General features: G+C 40.5%; 1 protein-coding gene across 2 annotated transcripts in view; it reads right to left on the reverse strand.

Annotated features, from left to right (window-relative positions):
- Positions 1-13,009, reverse strand: part of Intu (inturned planar cell polarity protein) — a 39,112-nt gene extending 26,103 nt beyond the window's left edge. Inside the window, exons 1-5 of one of the 2 annotated variants that reach the window (XM_048333581.1) lie at positions 12,675-13,009; positions 10,676-11,214; positions 6,657-6,742; positions 3,321-3,524; positions 789-907 (exon numbers count right to left, since the gene is read on the reverse strand). In XM_048333581.1, coding sequence (XP_048189538.1) covers positions 789-907; positions 3,321-3,524; positions 6,657-6,742; positions 10,676-11,214; positions 12,675-12,913 — 1,187 coding nt within the window. In that variant the 5' untranslated portion in view covers positions 12,914-13,009. The remainder of the gene's footprint in view (positions 1-788; positions 908-3,320; positions 3,525-6,656; positions 6,743-10,675; positions 11,215-12,674) is intronic. The other variant, XM_048333580.1, reaches the window with a different exon arrangement.
- Positions 13,010-21,222: the final 8,213 nt, after the last annotated feature.

Here is a 21,222-nt window from a genome sequence, read left to right on the forward strand (position 1 = left end):
CCTAACTTAATATCTCACGAGTAATACAGTGCTCTTAAAATTTGATTTTTATTTTATTTTTTTGCCAGTCCTGGGGCTTGAATTCAGGGCCTGGGCACTGTCCCTGAGCTTCTTTTGCTCAAGGCTAGTACTCTACCACTTGAGCCACAGTGCCACTTCTGGCTTTTTCTGTTTATGTATTGAGACTGTTTCCAAGTAATCAGCAAAAAGCAAAGCTGGAGGCATAGCTCAAGTTGACTGTAAGCTAGAAGCAAGAAGCCAAGAAAGCATTAGGCCCCTGAGTTCAAATCCTAGTACTCTCCTATACACACACACACATACAATTTGACATTAATTTTGCTTACAGGGGATAAATAATTCTGAACAGATCTCCTAAACAGTATTCTAAATTTTTCTGTGACTTCTGTGAAAACAGTATTTTCTGTGAAAAAAAAAAATTCTTGCCAACCACAAAAGCATTGTCTAGCAAGTTAACAATCATAATAAAAGCACAAGACAAAAATCCTAATTCCATGTTTAAAAGATAATACTTTGATGAAGAACATATAACACAATTATGTTTAAAATGTGCCCAAACACCCAGATCTAAAGCTGTATTGAAAACCTACTATATAAACAAAGTACATTATTCTGGATATAATGTTGATGAACAAAATATCTGCAGATATCCCATCTATCAGCACAGATAACTACATTATAGATACAAGTATATGTAGCACTTTGTTAGAACCACATATGTTGAAAAAAAACTGCTAGAGAGCTAAAGCTAAATAGAAATTAATTATTACCTGGTAACTGGTGTCCCAGTTACATTTTCCAGCATGTCACAGAGTGTGAGAAAAATCCCTCTCACACTTTTAAGTTTCTGAGATGCTTCAGACTTTGGATAATGATACAGAATTTCCTGCTGTTAAGTGAAAGGAAACAAATGATGAACTCTCTGTACCCTCAAATTTCCAACTATTATTTCTGTTGTGGTAAGTTCAGATTCCATATTAAGAACAAGAAAGGTATCTTTTCCAGGAGAGAAGCTTGCCTTGAACCTTTAAGTTAGCATTTAAAATACTCCATTTGCCAGTGTGTCTTTGGTGTCAGATTTACCATTCTGTTCTGTGCTGCTATAAAATCCTTCTTTTCTCTAAATAATAAATAAATACATAAATAAATAAATACTATATTTGAAAATAAGTCAGAAACTGCCGGTTGGTCATAATACTGAAATACAGTAATTAGGATACTGATTATTTTAAATTGCAATTAATTTCTAACAGTCTTCTTTTTTTTTTTTTTTTTTGCCAGTCCTGGGCCTTGGACTCAGGGCCTGAGCACCGTCCCTGGCTTCTCTTTCCTTAAGGCTAGCACTCTGCCACTTGAGCCACAGCACCACTTCTGGCTGTTTTCTATATATGTGGTGCTGGGGAACTGAATGCAGGGCTTCATGTATACGAGTCAAGCACTCTTGCTACTAGGCCATATTCCCAGCCCTTAACAGCCTTTTAAATTTTAATCTCTGTAACAATTTCTATTCTTAATCCTTTATTACATTTCACTCCGTATGTATTCTTACTCCCTACAGCTAATACAACTCTATACATCATATGGAACTATTAGGAATCTTTACATTCAATTTCCTTCAGACTGACTTACAGAAGATCATCTCTTCATTCAGGATAAGATTATAAAATATGTATGTAAACTTAAGACAAACTGCAATTATGCTTGCAAAGTGAGAATGTAACAATAAAGTAAAATGAACAGAAAGAAAGAGTATGGTAATGTTTTATAATCTTAGCCATCTTAAATTTGAAAGGGTTTTCATTCTACAAATTAATTTGAATTCAAATGTTAAAAGAGTACATTTTATTCTAAATTGTGCAAAGTAGTAGTCAATAAGATAATACACAATTTTTTTTTATTTTAAGCATGTGCAGTGGTTTTCTATTTCCAAGAACAGTATATTCCAAGGATACAAATATAGCAGATTAAAATAATAAATCACTCAGGATGTGCAGTGTGCTAATACTTTTAATAGTTGTATGTAGGGAGGGGGTGCCAGTACTAGGGATGGAACTAATGGCTTCATGTTCTCACTTGGCTTTTCACTCACAGATGGCAGTGTACCACTTGAGCCACACCTTCAATCCACTGTACTACTTTTAAAACACAAAGAAATGAGCCACTGTATTTCTCACTTTTTGCTGCTACTTAGTCAATATCTATTTTTCCTCATAGGGTAAGTTGAAAACAGACAAAATAAAAACTTTTGGCTGGAAACCAGGGATAATTCAGAGTAGCTTCCAGTTCATTCCTTGTTTTGATTATATCATCACAGATTAACAGTCACAAGGCTAAACTCCTCAAGTATTATCCTATCTTTTCCTGGATTCTCTCTAAAGAATTTATCTTGTGTTAGAAGATAATTACTTGTGTTATCCATAATTACTAACATGCTGAGTATATACTGGAAATTTTACAAGTGGACAAATACAATGATCAATTAGAAATAGCTGTTTTTCATACCTAGTAAACACATTCAACATATACAATTTACTTTGGGAGATAGTGGTCAAATACACTTTGCTTAATAATTCAAACTGTCTTGTAATGTTTCCATTGTAAGAAAACACTACTTTATCCTAAGAAATTAGTCATAAAACATTATTTTAGCCTTAGAAATTAAGTCAAACATCAATTAAGATCTTCTGCTATGTCCATCTAAGACAGAAATTTAATTCTTGACTAAGAGGTACTTTTATTGTTTTAGCCAAAACATCGAACACTATTTCAAACAATCTTTGATTATTTTTTCAAATCTTCCAGTTTATGATCCTTACGTTCTAAATCTTGTAACTTAAAAATGACAAGTGTTTTTTGTTTGTTTGTTTTTGGCCAATCCTGGGGCTTGGACTCAGGGCCTGAGCACCGTCCCTGGCTTCCTTTTGCTCAAGGCTAGCACTCTGCCACTTGAGCCATAGTGCCACTTCTGGCCGTTTTCTGTATATGTGGTGCTGGGGAATCGAACCCAGGGCCTCATGTATACGAGGCAAGCTCTCTTGCCACTAGGCCATATCCCCAGCCCCAGAATGACAAGTTTTTACCAAATACACAATGTCATAAAAAAGCAATAGGAAAAGTATTTCAAGATTGTCATTAAAGGGTGTGAAACATTCGTAAATACACATTTTAAAGGCTAAATATAAAAGTAGGTAACTCACTTTAATTCTTCCTTAAATCAAACTAAAACATGCTTACACATTTACTGAAAAGACTATATATAAAAGGTCCTTACTTTTTACCTCCACTTCCAAGCACAGACTCACCTCTTCCTTTGATGTTTCTGAGTCAATCTGTAGTGTGAGATACATGACGATATGTGGAGAATTTAGAGTATTCTGCTGGACGCTTTCAACCTCCTCTTCCCAGAAGAACTTCACTAAATCACTTGTGCTTGACTGTTTCTTTTTCTTTGTTTGTTGGATAGCTTCCTTTTTCACAGCATATGCATTTTCAAATGTCAATTTTACCTTAAAAATTAAAATGAGGCAAAATTAGCTGCATTTTTCACAAAGATGGATTCTTGCTTGCATATATACTCAGGTGTATATTGTATGGATAAGTCATTCTAGAGCAAAGGACCCTGATGGGAGAGGTTATGTGTTCTATTCACTTATACTAGTGCCCAGCTTCTTGCATAGTGGCTGGCACATGTAAAAATTTACCAAGGATGAATATAATTTATTTAATCTTAATTACTGACTACAAAAACAAGAAATGCCATGAAAAGGTCAGACAGAATATGACCTAAGGGGCTGGGGATATGGCCTAGTGGCAAGAGTGCTTGCCTTGTATACGTGAGGCCCTGGGTTCAATTCCCCAGCACCACATATACAGAAAATGGCCAGAAGTGGCACTGTGGCTCAAGTGGCAGAGTGCTAGCCTTGAGCAAAAAGAAGCCAGGGACAGTGCTCAGGCCCTGAGTCCAAGCCCCATGACTGGCCAAAAAAAAAAGAATATGACCTAAGGGTGTATTCAAGTTATATTACATTATGATATTGATAGCACTGATTCAACTGAAGAAGAGAAAATGAAGAGAGGAAGGATCAAGATCAATTTCACACTACCAGATTTTACTTTCAAATGGGGAGGTATTTCAAATATATTCTCAGACATTCTTTGCAGTCCTTTATAGTGATAATCTGTCAAGTCTATCAAGATAGTTTTAGCTTCGTACCCTGATCTGAAGATTGGTAAGAATCCAGAATTTGGCCATTTTCCAACTCCTTGGTTTTCCTGAGGCATTCATCTAAGTGCCAGTTGACTAAAGAAATACCACTGGGAATTTTGAGTATATTAAGTTCCACTGAATGAAGTAAATTTTGTATAATGTGGACATCATAAGCCTAGTATGTACAAGTACTCGTAATGTTTAAAATCTTAGAGTATAACTGAGTAAAATGGTAATAATCTACAATATTCTAAGTATTAAAGTCTAATAACTTCTTTAAAATAAAATTAAAAGTAAAAAGTAAGGAATATATGAGAAAATTTTCCCTTAGTTTCTTTTTTGTTTTCCAAAATACACTACTATAGACATAAGACTTTTATAATATACTTCTAAAATAATAGAGACTTAGTGATATATATTTATGATGGGATTGTATTCAAAAGTTGTATATAGACAAAATACCTTTGAAATATTATTAGGGAAGTAATGCCATTTTGGAGTACAACATAGTTACTAAATACAATAAATTTAACTCAGTTCTTCTTCCATTCTTAAAATAAACTGCTAGCTGGGTACCAGTATAATAACAGCTACTCAGGAAGCTAAGATCTGAGTATCACAGTACAAAGACAAGTCCAGGCAGGAAGATTTTTGTGAGACTCTTATCTCCAATTGACTAACCCCCCCTAAAAAAAAATAATCCAGAAGTAGAGTTGTGGTATAAAGCTGTTGGCAGATGTGGCACTTCAAAGTTATATTGTATAAAAAAAAATACATGTATCTTTAAACTCAGAACCCCACATAATATAGCAAGATGCCTATCCTTTAAAGCATGACATGGACCAATAGCAGATATGTATTTGCTTTCCTATACTTACTGAACAAGTGCCCAAAATAGTCAAACCATAATTTCTTTCTTTCTTTTGTTATGCCAAATATATACAAATGAACTTGTAAACAAATGTAAGTATAATGTAACTTTGTACTAAATATGAATGTGGTTGAGTTCTGCCAACACTCTCAGTATATCTGTACTGCAACTGACATAGGCAAGAAATGAGGAGTTCTGATATGTAGCCATCTTATTTGGGGAAGGCTGATTCAGTTACTAAAATGCTACAGTTCTTTGTTACTTATTTATTACTGGCTGCTAAGTCTTTTGAGGTACCTTAGAATCTTGGCGGAGCCAAGGATCTGCTTACATGTAGGAGCTAAAGAATATAATAGCAAACTGGTTTCTGATGGTTAATATTTCAAATACCACCCTCTCTCCATATATATATATATATCCCTTTAGCCATTTGTAGTCATTGCTTGTGCCAAGCTATCAGTCACTCCATTGTTTTCATCTTAAATTTCTAAAGATATCTAAATTTATAGTGAGTGTATGTGTGTGTGTGTGTGCACCCACTGCCATGTGTGCAAACACACATGAGTGTATTTAAGAGAAGACAGTGAACATAATAACTTTTACTTTTTAGAAAACAAGGAATTTCATCATGGATCATATTAGAGGATATCAAATCACACACATGAATTTTATTCATGTTAACCAATCTGAAAATGACTTTATCATTTCACTACCTCATAGATCCTCTAACCTGCTTAAAGCATATGATCTGTACCTTCCAAGAGAAAGATTAAATACTATTCCTAATAAAAGGTAGAAAACTTTCAAAATACATTAAGTATCTTCAAATATCATTTATGTCATAAAATGCTGATATTTAGACTATCATTGTGACTTATAGAAGAAATTTATTTTTATGTTCAATGACTAAAATAATCAACAGTTCAGAATAAAAGCTTACCTAAGTAACACAAATCAAGAAAACAATATAATTAGATTTTAAAATAAACAAAATAGTATTAAAAATTTTCTAACATGAGTCGTTTTAAAAACTCAGAAAACAGGGGCTGGGAATTTGGCCTAGTGGCAAGAGTGTTTGCCTCCTACACATGAAGCTCTCAGTTCGATTCCCCAGCACCACATATATGGAAAATGGCCAGAAGGGGCGCTGTGGCTCAGCTGGCAGAGTGCTGGCCTTGAGCGGAAAGAAGCCAGGAACGGTGCTCAGGCCCTGAGTCCAAGGCCCAGGACTGGCCAAAAAAAACCCAAAAACCTAAAAAAAAAAAAAAAAACTCAGAAAACAGACCACTGAATAGTTGTTTAAAACGACTCTTCTAGGAACTGGATTGGTCTCAATCAATACAGATGGTAGTTAAAATGGAAAAGTGGTAATTAATGTATGCTTCTATAATTTTTGCTACTGCTGCTTTATTTAGAATGATTTTTATTAGTGTTTAAAAGATTCAAGAATAAATGTAACTCCCATATTATGCATGATAATTTTCAGGAACTTAAAAAGAAATACAAAATGTATGCACTTTATGTAACTCATTGTAAAATGTAGCAAAAGAATGTCCAGACCTGCATGGGCCCAGGAATACAAGATAGAACTCTCTCTATGTTTTCAGAGGTCACAGCAACATCATTCACAGCAACAAGGACATCACCTAAAATCAGAATAGTGAAAGATAGTTGTGGGAATATACAAACTGCAAAGACATTTGGTATTGAAACATTAAAAACAATCTACTCTGATTTAATCAAGTACAATGGAGAAGGTGCTAAAGATATACAGGGACTTATCCAAGGCTGTATGCCACACTAGTAGGTCACCTATAACCACTGCACTCTATTCTTCCCACTTTAAAATACTGCCCAATAGAACTGTAACTAACTACAGCCTATGGACATGTCAAGAAATGAATATTCTCATTTGTGATTTATTTAGGAGAGTTATGTAAAAAATGGAAAGTTTTAAGTATAATCTAAGTAGTGTACTTAATGAAACAATCTAATCACTGAGACCCCCAGTAAAACAAAACAAAAATCAGCTAATCATTCTAATTACATCCATATAATATACAACATAATTCAATATGCTGTGGTCTTATTGCTATCACTGATTTGTGTCTATATCTAGTTATGTGCTTCAAAGGATCCAACCATATCAAACTATGCATCAGGTTTCACTTTTTAAAAATCCCCTTTTCCATGACTATTCTTTAACTGTGCATGTTTACCAGATTTGATAATAAAATATAGATCAATGTTAAAATGGAAGTTTACTTTCAGAATATAATTAAATGTGTCACTGAAACACCAGCAAAATATGTGAACAGAAACACAATATACCTAAGTTATTTTTCTCATCATTCAAAAACATACCATTAGGCAATCAATTAAACAACACATGCCTCTATTCATTCAACAAGTACTTTTCAAGCACATACCCAAGAACAAATACTACTCTAGGAATTTCAGATGAGGTAATTAAATATAAACCACTCTATTCTCATACTTCTTAAAGGTCTCAGGGGCAGATGGATAATAGAAATCTACAGAGGTGAAATAATGTAGCAGACAAGTCTTCCTGGATCTCTCATGGTTCCACACATCTGGCAAGCAGAGGAAGCAGAAACTTTGTTCTCTTTTCAGGCATGCTTGTATGTTGGGATCCAGCCTTTGGACTTGACGGGGGATGGGCATTGGGAGCGCTCCTGAGACACCGCCCTTCCCCCAGCCCTGGGGAATGCGGAAGCAGGCCACAATTCTCTGGGTCCAGAACCAGAAGAACCGGCTTTGCGGACAGCCCCCAAACTTTCTCACCAGCCCATGCGCCCCCAGTCTCCCCCTGGCCTGGCGCTTTCCCAGTGATGTTAGCTCATGAGGGGGCCACATGGCAAGCTCGTAGCCTATCAGCGTCCTGGCAGGTCAGTCCCCTTTCCTTCCTTCCTATCATTTGCCTTTACCCCGCCTTAATAAATCAGATTGCTCTTGAAGCATCTCCGAGACGCGTATGCCTGGCTTTCTTCACGGGTAAGAAGGGAGGTAAGCGATCTCGTTCGACCGTGTGCACGTGAGGTCTGTGCTGACTCCCCCACTCCACCCTGGCCTTACCTGCGTGTCGGGTAACCAGGGGAGAGGGTGAGAAAGGGAGCTGTTAGAAGCATAGCTGAGCCTTGATCCCCGTGCCAGGGGAGGCGACCCGAGCCGGACACTTGTATAGTGAACAGCCTTGGATGAAGCAAGAACAAAGTCTTGCTCAGTACCTTAGTATTCATAATTGTTTAAATGCATGGTATTCCCTAAATGCAAAGTTCCTCAGCTTTATGTAAACCACCACTAGGTGTCTTGTTCTCTTTAGGAGTGTAGAACAGATGGAAATGCTGACACTTGTGTTGTTCCTTCCTCTTACTGATATTCTACTCTGTGAAAAAAGCACTGAGTTAGCTCATATTCCTTAGACCATTCAATGAAGGCTTATAAAGGCTGTTAGATACTCACGAAGTGATATCCAGTTGAGAGCTACAAATGTGGGCCCAGAGTCATAGTCAACTGCTACAGTACCTGAGGTCAGCTAGGAGCCCTCTCCCATCCTTCTTCCTTCCTCCTCCCCCTTTCCTTTCCTTTTCTTTTCCTTTACCTCTCCCTTCCTCCCTCCTTTCCCTCTTTTGTTCTTTGTTCTTTCTTTCTTCTCTCTCCTCATTTAACTTTCTGGCATTTGAGGGGCAGTATTGGAATTTAATCTTGAGCTGGGAGGCAATTACTACTACTTGAGCCACATACCAGGCACACTAGGACCTTTCTTAAAAGAACTTGCAAACTGTCAGAGCATTAGCAGGACTCTCCAATTATAAATCTTTGCAATATCCAGCAAATAAAGGAGAATGAGAGAAATATTTTCTTTAGGGATAGGTGTAGCTCAGTGGAAGAGAGCATGCCTTGCATACAACAAGGCCTTGGATCTGATTCCCAGCACCATGAAATGCCTAAAATAAAAACTAAAACTAAGAATACTATTCCATATAGATAGGCCAGCCATGAAGACTTTGCAAGACAACACAAAACTCCCAAGTTGGACAAATATACCTAAAATAAATCCAGGTATTACAGATAATGCTCATTAAGTGTTACTGAAATAAAAGAAACATTTAAATGATTATACTAACTCACTCTTCAATGTTCTTCAAAATCCCTATTCTTTTTAATGTTATTAATATCTTCTATTAAACTGTATATGATTTTGTTACACTGGCTATTGTCTATATGCTTATCTGAACTACGGAAGGGGAAGAAAAATGAGGGAGGGTGTAACAAATAAGACAAGAAATGTTGGGCTGGGGATATGGCCTAGTGACAAGAGTGCTTGCCTCATATACATGAGGCCCTGGGTTCAATTCCCCAGCACCACATATACAGAAAATGGCCAGAAGTGGCGCTGTGGCTCAAGTGGCAGAGTGCTAGCCTTGAGCGGGAAGAAGCCAGGGACAGTGTTCAGGCCCTGAGTTCAAGCCCCACGACTGGCAAAAAAAAAAAAAAAAAGACAAGAAATGTACACTACCTTATTATGTAACTTTACCCCCTCTGTACATCACCTCATCAATAACGTTTAAATTAAAAAATAAAAACACACAAAAATACATTCTATTTAAAAAACTTCAAATCACATTTGTTAAATTTTACTAGAGTAAATGTATTTTGGTAAGCAGTATTTTCTTTGTGAAAATCTTATTTAAAACTACTCTTTATGATGTGATAGGCAACATGGAGGCAAGCAGCATGAACTTGTGGCATAATAAGTATAATTTCCCATTCCAAATAAAATTTGGATCTGAGGATAGTGGTTGTAAGCCAGCCTGGGCAGGAAGATTTATGAGACTGAGCTCCAATTAACTACCAAAACACCAGAAGAGGAGCTGTGGTAGACCAGTAGCTTTTTTTTTTTTTTCCAAAACACACATTTTAGAGACTGTCATCAGTCTCCTGATCCTGAGTCACTAGGGTTACAGATCTCAGCCATCTGCTCACAGCTTCACTGGCTATGGTTAAGAAGGGGTCTCACTTCCTGCCTAGGTGTGTATTTGGACCCTTATGTTTAAAAAGAAGTCTCGCTTCCTGCCTATGTGAGTACCTGGACCATTATGCATCACTTTCAAGATTCCCATAGTTGTTTGGATGACAGACGTGTGCTACTGCATCTAGCTTCCCTCAATTGAGAGGGGAGTCTTGTGGATTTTTTTGTGGATTTCACTACTATGCCAGGTATTTATCAGTCCTCAGTCTGTTAAGAATACGTAGCTCTGGTTTTTTTTGTTTTTTTGCCAGTCCTGGGGCTTGAACTTAGGGACTGAGCACTGTTCCTGGCTTCCTTTTGCTCAAGGCTAGCACTCTACCACTTGAGCCACAGTGCCACTTCAGGCTTTTTCTGTGTATGTGGTGCTGAGGAATGGAACCCAGGGTTTCATGCATGCTAGGCGAGCAATCTACCACTAAGCCACATTCCAGCCCCTAATTCTGGTTTTTACTACATCCTGCACCCAGAATTACTATTAACTGTATGTCTCTTCAAACAAGGACTAATGTTCATGAGGCATACTTACCAATTAATATCTGTCCATTCTTCATAGCAGATCCTCCAGGCATTAGGCCATGTACCACAAGCCTCTCTCCATTGCCCTGCTTTCCAGTTCTTTTCCAGCTCCACTTGGTCTGATGGATAATTCCAAACAGTACTTCCAGAAGTTTAAGCTGCTCTTTGGCTTTGCTGAGAGTTAATTTTTTGGGATTTACATAAATATTCACATCTTTATACCGCTGTTGGACAATGATACCTGCCTTCTGATTGGACTGATGCTTTAGAATGGATACTGGCCCATGATCATTGCTATTTTTTTTATTGTAGCACTTGGATAAAAGTCTTTTACCTTTTAAAATTTTAGTAAATTGTTTGAGTTTGGGTTCATGCTTATTTCTTTCCTTGTAATCCTCCTCCTCAATGATAATCTCATTTTCACTGAATCTGACATGGTTCACGGTTGATGTAGCAGGAAAAACGCTTTCTTCTTCATCTTCACTCAATTCCAAATAAAACAGCTCACCACTTTTTTGCACACTGTCAAGCCACTCAGGCTCTAGATCACTATGAAAGATTTTTTAAAAATGTTAATATCAATCCAATGTAAGAAACAGTTCTATTTTCCTATTTGGGAGTTATGATCAGGATTACAGATAAGGAGGCAGGAGGGGGTGAAAGTTATCTTATTCTTTTAAATTCTTCTCATTTTGAATTTATTTCCTGTAAACTGTTTTTTGTATAACCATAAAGGATGGAGACCCATTTTCTTTCAGGAACTGCGTATGTTTTCTGCCAGGCAGGTATTGGGGCCCCAAGCCCAGATCTTCCCAATCATCTGGATTCTACAGTTTCCTCCCTCATATAACCTCCAGGATCTGTACTACAGTGTGTGGGGCAGGCTCAGTTGCCAAGTATTCACATCTTATTCTGAGCACTGGGCCTCATCAGCCTCTAATAGAATCAGTCTCTAATAGAAGGGGTGATGGTACATTTCTCGGCTGCTTTCACTACAGAAGCTTTGTGTACTGATAGCCAATGCTAACTCCAGGGCCCTTTAAAGGCTGAGCCCTGCAGGGTCCACCTCTTCCACAAGCACCAGATTCTGCTTTTGCTTACTGAGGAAGAGAAATGAATAGTGAATCCGTGATATCCCTCATGGTAAGTAGAAAACAGAGACATAAAGGAGTGAGTTGGAATGGTTGAGTAAGAGGATAAGTCCAAACAGCAGTAGCCCAGTGACACACATGCACACCCCTGCAAAAAATAAAACCCAGAGAGAGATCTCATCAAGTAGCCAAAATTCAATTGCTAAAACAGAAGTTAAAACTGCTATAGGAGAGATGCTGAAGGAAGTCCACGAGAGATGAGGGAAGGATCTAGAAGAAGGTAGCACTGATGGGAATGTGGCGTGGTGGTAGAGTGGTTGACCAGCATGCATGAAGCTCTGTGTTTGATTCCTCAGTACCACATAAACAGGAAAAGCCAGAAGTGGTGCTGTGGTTCAAGTGGTGGAGCGTCAGCCTTGATCAAAAACAAAGTCCTAATGCTCAGGGACAGCGCCCCAGCCCCGAGTTCCAGCCCCAGGGCAGGCCGAAAATCATGAAAGCAAGGCCCTTAGCACAGAACCAGTCCCAACCAGACCGGCGCGGACCCGGCCCCGTGCCCGGCCCCTCGGTGCGCCCGGCGAGGGGGAGCCCGCGGCCCCGGCCCCTCGGTGCGCCCGGCGAGGGGGAGCCCGCGGCCCCGGCCCCTCGGTGCGCCCGGCGAGGGGGAGCCCGCGGCCCCGGCCCCGTGCCTGGCCCCTCGGTGCGCCCGGCGAGGGGGAGCCCGCGGCCCCGGCCCCTCGGTGCGCCGGCGAGGGGGAGCCCGCGGCCCCGGCCCCTCGGTGCGCCCGGCGAGGGGGAGCCCGCGGCCCCGGCCCCGTGCCCGGCCCCTCGGTGCGCCGGCGAGGGGGAGCCCGCGGCCCCGGCCCCTCGGTGCGCCCGGCGAGGGGGAGCCCGCGGCCCCGGCCCGCAGAACCTTACGCAGAGTCGCTGCCGGCGGAGGTGTCCGAACCCCAGTCGCTGTCCGGGTCCTCGGAACCGCGGTCCTCATCCTGCGAGCCGAGCTCTGGGCGGAGCTCGTCGGGGCTCCGCCGCGAGCCGCTGGCCGCCGCGGACGCCATGCTCCGGGAAGTTGGGGCGTCTGCAGGGTCCCGGCGGCCGGGCTCCCCGTCCCCGGGCCGCCATGACGGGCCCGCGTGACTCCGGCGCCGAGCTGCCATTGGCGGCCGCCGGGTTGCCGGGGAACGGAGACGCGTCCCCAGAAGAGCGCGCAGACGCCCGGAGGGAGGGCGGAGCGCCGGCGGAGACGGCGGAGCCTCGGGGCGGCGTCCCCCGTTACCCCGCGCGGACCACGGCGCCGAGCTCGCAGCCCGGGGCCCGGAGCGCCCCCGCCGCCCGCGCCGCCCGCGCCGCCCGCGCCGCCCGCGGGTGCACTCACTCACCTTCGCAGCCTCGTGCGCGACGCCGTGGGGGTGAGCAAGACTTGACGGGGTTCTACCCACCACGTCCCCGGCCGCCGCAGTGCGGTGCGAGGGTCGAGCGTTCTTATTTTCCCCTTGTAAATCCCGACGTGAGGCGTTCTTTGTAAATACAAGGCGACCGAGACCACGGGTCGCAAGTCAGCCGTGGGGCCCGGGGTGCGCTTTCTGTGTTCGTTGTCCTTGCCAAGAATCCAGACAACCAAGCAGACCTTCCCCCACTTCACAGTTTGGACTGGCAGAGCTGGGCTGAGCTCCTCAGGCCACAACGCCGAACCGGTCCTCGCTCAGCAGCACTTTCCCCACGGGTGCCCCAAGCACACCCGCACGCACGCCCGGGCGTGCACCGTGAACGCTCACACGCGAGGGAGCACTAGGTTGCCCGGGCTGGCTTTGAACTCCTGGGCTCAAGCAATCTTGAGCAGCTGAGACTACAGTCCTGTACACCCAGCTGAAAATGTAGCCCTTCTAAGGTCATGGCGCTACTATCACAGGTATCTCACGTCTGGGATCCATGCATTCCTATTCGCACTGCTGAGGTCTGCACTCCTGGCTGCCTGCCTCTGGGTCGGTGGCCCTGACCTGGCCTGGGCACCTGGCACCTGGCCTGACCGACCCAGCCCCTTCACCATCCATTTCCCGCTCCCCCCTCCCCATTGCCATCCATTTCCTGTACATGACACTCCCGCTTCCTACAGGGTGGCTCCCCTATACTCACCGCCTTGGTGTGGGGATGGAAGCAGCCTCTCCGTGCCTCTGACATTAAACCTGTCTTTTCCCTGGACGTGTGTGGTGTGCTTTATTTGGTAGAGACTTCTATCACACCACAATTTTGCAAATATTAAAATTATTTAAAATTCCATTCTATGGCCTATACTCTGAACTCAGGAAACAACAAACGCTGGAGGGGCTGTGGGGAAAGAGGAACCCTTCTCCATTGTTGGTGGGAGTGCAAATTAGTACAACCACTTTGGAGAACAGTATGGAGGTTTCTCAAAAAGCTCAATATAGACCTACCCTATGACCCAGCCATACCACTCCTAGGCATCTATCCTAAACAGCAAAATCCAAGATATCAAAAAGGCATTTGTACTTCCATGTTTATCGCAGCACAATTCACAATAGCTAAAATATGGAAACAACCCAGATGCCCCTCCACAGACGAATGGATCCAAAAAATATGGTACTTATACACAATGGAATACTACATAGCGATTAGGAATGGTGAAATACTGTTATTCGCAGGGAAATGGTCAGAACTCGAACAAATAATGTTGAGCGAGACAAGCCTAGAACACAGAAAACAAAGGGGCATGATCTCCCTGATATATGACTGTTAACAAAGGGAGACGGAGAGACAGTAGAGACCAAGTCTGTGAATACTGTATATGTTCTTGATACATTGTATATTGCATATATGTCAACCTGACCTAGACAAGGGATAGAAAAACAGGTCATAAGATATCATAAGAAATGTACACACTGCCCTACTATGTAACTGCACCCTCTTTGCACAACACCTTGTAAAAAAATTTATGTCCAATTAATAAAAAAATTCCATTCTAAATTTAAAAAGATGTTCTTGACACCTCTCATAAGTTAGACATTTTTAAGGCGGCTTATTAAAAGCTTTAAAAGACATTTTAAAATTTAACTAAATATCCAATTTATTTCCATAAGTAGTCTGTTTTTTCCATGGCATCTAATAATTATACACTATGCTCATGACCTGTGGTAATATCCCATAATAAAATAAAGCACAAAGTATGGATATTCTTTTAGAATTTTTTCCCATTCCAGAAATAATTGAGTACTAATTAGGACTTAGTTGCTTTATTTTCTGCTATAGCTTAGTCGAGTTATTTAAGTATGGCTAACCTTCCTGATGAATTCACCTGAAGCTTGCTAAACATACATAATGTTGGGCTGAGGTCATGCCCAACATTAATAGGATCAGACTCTCCAGAGAGGAAGCCTAGAAAGCTCTTATTTAACCGGTGCCCTCATGGTTCTGCCCCATATGCCACTCAAAAAATATTTCAAAGGGCCTGAGCACTGTTCCTGAGATTCTTTTGCTCAAGTCTAGCACTCCACTACTTGAGCCACAGCACCACTTCTGGCTTTCTCTATGTGGTACTGAGGAATCGAACCCAGAGTTTCATGCATGCTAGGCAAGCACTCTTATCACTAAGTCACATTCCCAGCACCTCAGTAACCATTCTCTTCTTATCTTCTCACATGCATCTCATAAAGTTCCAAGTAATATCACACTGTCTTCTTTATAAATTTTTTGGAAATAATATATCTGTTTTTTCCACTAAGTGACAATCGCTTGGGAGATATAACTAAATGGCAAGATATTCTCCAATAAAAATATTTAACCTTTTACAAGATTGAAGTAAAGCCAACAAAATGCCAAATAAAAGTACCTTCTAATATGAACTGGTTGAATGGTAATTCCTTTGATCACCTACTTATAGATAATAAAAACATGATTGAAAATATGCCTTCTAAAATTATAACACTTTAATATATTGGAGAGAATGAAGAAAAGTAAAGAATAAGATTCCATTTTAGAGCCTTTACAAAATGTTCCAGTTCTTTACTGGTAATTACAACAAGACTTAAAATGTTTAGACTGGGATATAGACTTATTTTCTATTTTTCACTACACAAATGACCCACGGTGTTCTGAAGTCCATGTGTTTCACTTATCTCAGAGGAGACATAAGGTCCTTATTTCCATAGATTATAATCTCAGAGAAACAATAGAATTGGGACATAAAATACACCAGAGATAAGACACAATTAAATATTTACCATCTGTAGCAGATTCAAGAGCTCTTTACCTTAGTAGCAACAGAAGCCAGGGATGAGCAATAAACTGTGCCACAGTAGGTTGCATTTATTTAAAGCTGTAACCCACAAGGCAAAACCATCATAAAATGCAGTTTCATTAGACTCTAGTTAATAGTGCTTTAACTATGAACACAGAACTAGTATTTTATGAACTATTGAAGAGCCAGACTAAAGCCATTTTGAAGTCAGGCCCCACTTTACTACGCAAACCTGAGAGAAGCAGGCCCTGTGAGCAAACCCAGGCCACCAATTATCCTGGCTAGCAGAACGAGCTTATTAGGGCCCAGCTAGTCAGTCCCTGCTTAACTCTAACCACCTGGGAAGGCTTCACTCTAATCACCTGGGAATGTCTCTATCCCTGAGAACACCTGATTGCTGTAACTTTGGTTTTTTGCCTATATTAGCCCTGTGAAATCTCAGCTCGGGGCTTTCCTCCTAACCTCTGCTGTGTCGATGGGTAGGACAAGGCCTGATCTGCAGCTCGCCTGAATAAAGCCTTGCTTTTGCATTTCAGAATGTCTGGCTTTCGGTTGTCTTCTTGGTGGTCTTCTTGCGACTTGGGCATAACACTATGTAGTATGACAACTGTGAATAAATGACTTTATAAAACAGCAAAATATCATTTAAAAACTACAATTTTAAGCCAGGTGCCAGTGCCTCATGCCAGTGATCCTAGCTACCTAGGAAGCTGATATCTGAGTATCCTGGTTCAAAGTCAGCCAGAACAAGAAAAGCTGTGAGACTTTTTCTCCAATAACCTACCAAAAAGCTGGATGTGTAGCTGTGATTCAAGTGGTAGAGTGCTAGCCTTGAGCACAAAAGGTCAAGGACGGTTGATCAGGGCCTGGGATCAAGTCCCAGAACAGGAAACACACACACACACACACATACACACACATACACACACACACACACACACTCCCTAAAACTTTATAATGTAGTTTTTTAATAATTTAAGATACTCATAAATTTATATAGCTAAATTGTGCCATACAATTCTAATTTTTGTGTACATATATTGAATCACTTGTTTAAATGTAGGGGACTTAACTATTATAACACCATGAAATCTATATTTGAATAGTAGTGGACTACAGATGAAGATCCAGAAATGGGCACACATGTAAATAAAGTAGATTGTCCAAAGTTCAAGCCTTAAACTCATTCACTACTATTCTTTCATTGTAGTTCTGCACTTTCATATTATAACAAATTCAGTGACTTGTTCTACTGATATTAGTTGTTGGGAGGAAAGATATTCCCTTAAAACAAGAGATAACAACCTCAGACTGTTGGCTCATACTTTGCTGATAGAAGGAAGTAGAAGCTGGGGGCTGGTGACTCATCTGTAATACTAGCTACTCAGGAAAATGAGATCCAAGGATTGTGGTTTGAAGCCAGCCTGTACAGGAAAGCCTGTGAGACTCCTCCAATAAACTACTCACAAAAAGCCAGATGTGAGCTGTGGCTCAAGTCTTCGGTAGCCTTGAGTAAAAGAAACTCAGAGACAGTACCCAAGCCTTGAGTTCAAGCCAAAGGACAGATTTGGAGTAGAAGGAGGAGGAGGAGGAAGAATGGGGAACAAAGTGCAAACAAAAGAATTAAGTAAAACTGTAGCTGTTGCTGGTGGGTCACGCCTGTAATCCTAGCTACTCAGGAGGCTGAGATCTGAGGACCATGGTTCAAAGCCAGTTGTGGCAGGATAGTCCCTTAGACTCTTATCTCCAATTAACCACCAGAAAACCGGAAGTGTCACTGTGGCTTAAGTGGTAGAGCACTAGCCTTAAGCTAACAGCTTAAGGAGAGCACCCAAAGGCAGAGTTCAAGTTCAATGACAAAAAAAAGGAAAAAAATTAGAATCACTGTCAAACCAAATAATAATTTGACAACAATAGTCACAGTGCTTAATAATCCATAAGTGCAATGAATTCCCCAGCAAGAGTGACTAATGTCGAATTAAACAGTGAGCTAGTTTCCTCAGCTGTAAACAGAAACAATCTCTCTGCTCACTGTACAGGGCTGCTAAAATTCAAATGCAATTACTCTTGCATCTAGTGCCTTACATTGTACTTACAGTGTAAGTCTAGTGCTGGTGGCTTATGCCTGTAATCCTAGTTACTCAATAGGCTGCGATCTGAGGATCCTGGTTAAAAGCCAGCCTGGTGAAGAATAGCCCCTGATACTCTTATCTCCAATAAACTACTCAGAAAAATCCAGAAGTGGTGCTGTGGCTCAAGTGTAGAAGGCTAGCTAGCCTTGAGCACAAAGAGGCTCAGGGACTGTGCCCAGGCCCTGAGTTTGAGCCCCACAACCAACAGAAAACAAAGCCCAAGGACCTGGGGGTGGGTGTGGGGCCAGTGTATACTTCATGCTATATTATCAAAATTTTTTTGTTTTGTTGTTATTTATTTTTTACTTTTAAAGTTTATAGAGCTATTTTATACTCCCATTAATCATATTGTTACTTAATAAGGTATACTTTTGCTATTGAAAGTTCTAGATGAAGTGCCAGACTTTGAAGTCAGGCCCCATTGTACCACGTGAACCCCACTTTACCACGCGAACCTGAGATAAGCAGGCCCTGTGAGCAAACCCAGGATAAGCCCATTAGGGCCCAGTCGGTCTAGAAGTCTAACCGCTGGGAATGCTTAACTCTGACCACCCCTGGGGTGCCTCGAACCCTGAGCCAATCAGAGTTGTACCTGTATCCTAATCTTGCTTGCTTGAACACCTGATTGTTGTAACTTTGTTCTTTACCTTTATAAGCCCTGTGTAATCACAGCTCGAGGCTCCCTCCTAACCTCCGCTGTGTCAGTGGGTAGGACGAGGCCCGAGTCGCAGCTCGCTTAAATAAAGCCTTGCCTTGCTTTTGCATTTTGGAATGTCTGAGTCTCGGTGGTCTTCTTGGTGGTGGTCTTGCGACTTGGCACAACACTAGATAATATTTGAAGTACTGGAATATGTTAAATTTTACTGTGGGGAAGAGTATGAAATTCAGGTCCTCAAACATTTTCATGGAATTACTTCTAGTACACTGTGATTAAATGTAGGTGTCAAAAAATAATTAGCATTTTGTCCCAGACCAGGGCTTTTTATTAGCCAGCATGCCTTCAACAAAGTCACTCAACTGAGTCTTCTCAGCATCTCTTAGGCTCACTATCATAGTATATGTAGTTTTAGTATATGATAGTTAACATAATCACTTACAGTTAACAAAACTGTAGTCTTATAAAAACACTTCGATGTCATCAAACATTGGAACTCCTACTATGCAAGATATGTATTATCATGTGAAAAAGAAAAGGAAAATCTACAGAAGTTAAAAATGTTTCTGGGTCATGAGTTATGTACTACATAAACAAGATTCAGAGGGAAGGGTGACATTGCAGTAACCGCATGCATCACGTTTTAAGATAGCTTTCCTATAATGGTTACTTTTCATAATTAAAATGTCACAGAAGTGTTAATGTATTTAAGAAAAAATAACTTAGAAATGCAATACTGAAATTTTGGCCTGAAACAGACCTCAGCTAATTTTGTCTATTTTTTTGCTTCTGCTGATAAAGTGTCATTTTAGTATTAACATTTTAAAGTTAAAATGTATGGACAGAAATATTTGTAATTGCACATCAACTTCATTTTGACTGATCTTTTTCAAAAGTACAGAAATTTAATGCTTTACAAAGTTATAAACATATTTGCAACCAAGAATATATATATAAGTAATTAAGAAGTGATACCCAGAAAAGTTACCCTTTAAAACCATAAAAATAAAATAGAATTTTCTTTTTTTTCCTATTAATTTTCTATAGTCCAAGGCTACTGGTCTCTTTAATGCAATTGCCAAAAATTTGTGGATAACTTACAAGGCATGTTTTATAACGAAAGCATGAAAGTTTTGGAAAAATAATTTTAAAAGTAAGCCATGACAGAGTTGGTGCCCTGAGGAGTGGCCTTTAATCCTAGCTACTCAGGAGAGTGGGATCTAAGGATTGTGGTTCAAAGCCAGCAGGAAAGCCAATGAGAATCTTAGCTCCAATTAATCACCTAAAAGGTGGGGAGGGAGCTGTGGTTCAAGTGGTAGAGTGCTAGCCTTGATGAGAGAAGCTCAGAGACAGTGCCTAGGACCTGAGTGTAAGCCTCAGGATTGGCACACAACACACACCACACACACACACGACAGGAATTTTCTGGGCAGAGTTCTAGGGCCTCAACAAATTGGCAATGAAACGTGAAAATGAGATTGCATCAGACTAAAAAGTTTCTGCTCAGCAACAGACATAGTTAATACACTAAAAAGACAGCCTACAGCATGGGAGATCTTTACCTTTTGACAAGAGCCTAATGTCCAGAATATACAAGGAGTTAGCCTCCCCCATTAATAACCCAATAATAATGGGGAAAAGGGCTAAATAGAGACTTTTCAGAAGAAAAAGTAAGAATGGCCTCTTAACACATGAGAAAATGTTCAACATTCCTATCCATAAAGAAAATGCAAATCAAAACTATATTTACTGTGAACAAATGAAGAGGGAGTAACACTGTTTGAAAAGAAATGTAATCATTATCTTATCTATAACTGTAACCCCTCTGTACATCACCTTTACAATAAAATTTAATTAAATAAAAAACTATATTTAGATTTCATCTCACCTCACTTAGATTGGGCAGCATAGAGAAAACGAGCACTAATAAATCTTGGTGGGGATTCTTGGTGGAAAAGGAACCCTGGTGCACTGTTGGAGGGGATATAAACTAGTGAAACCACACTGGAAAGCATTTTAAAGATTCCTCAAAACACTAAATATAGAACCTCCCTATGATCTAATGATAGCACTTTTGGACATCTATCTAGAAAATTGCAAGTCAGGATATGGTAAAAACATTTGAACATGCATACTCTTTATGGCACTATTCATGACAGCCAAGGCATGAAACTAGACCAGATGCCCTACAATGGATCAATGAGTCAAGAAAATAAAATATTTGGATACAGATAGATAGATAGATACAAATTTTACTCATCTGCTAGAAAGAAAAACATTATGTCATTTGCAGGGAAATAGATAGACCTTGAAAAATGATGGTAAGTGAAGTAAGTCATGTTCAGAGAGACAAACATCACTTTTTATTGTTGTTGTTGGTGGTCATGGGTCTTGAACTCAGGGCCTGGGCACTGTCCCCGAGGTTTT

Source organism: Perognathus longimembris, chromosome 24, assembly GCF_023159225.1.
Source record: "Perognathus longimembris pacificus isolate PPM17 chromosome 24, ASM2315922v1, whole genome shotgun sequence".
NCBI classification, from domain to species: domain Eukaryota; kingdom Metazoa; phylum Chordata; class Mammalia; order Rodentia; family Heteromyidae; genus Perognathus; species Perognathus longimembris.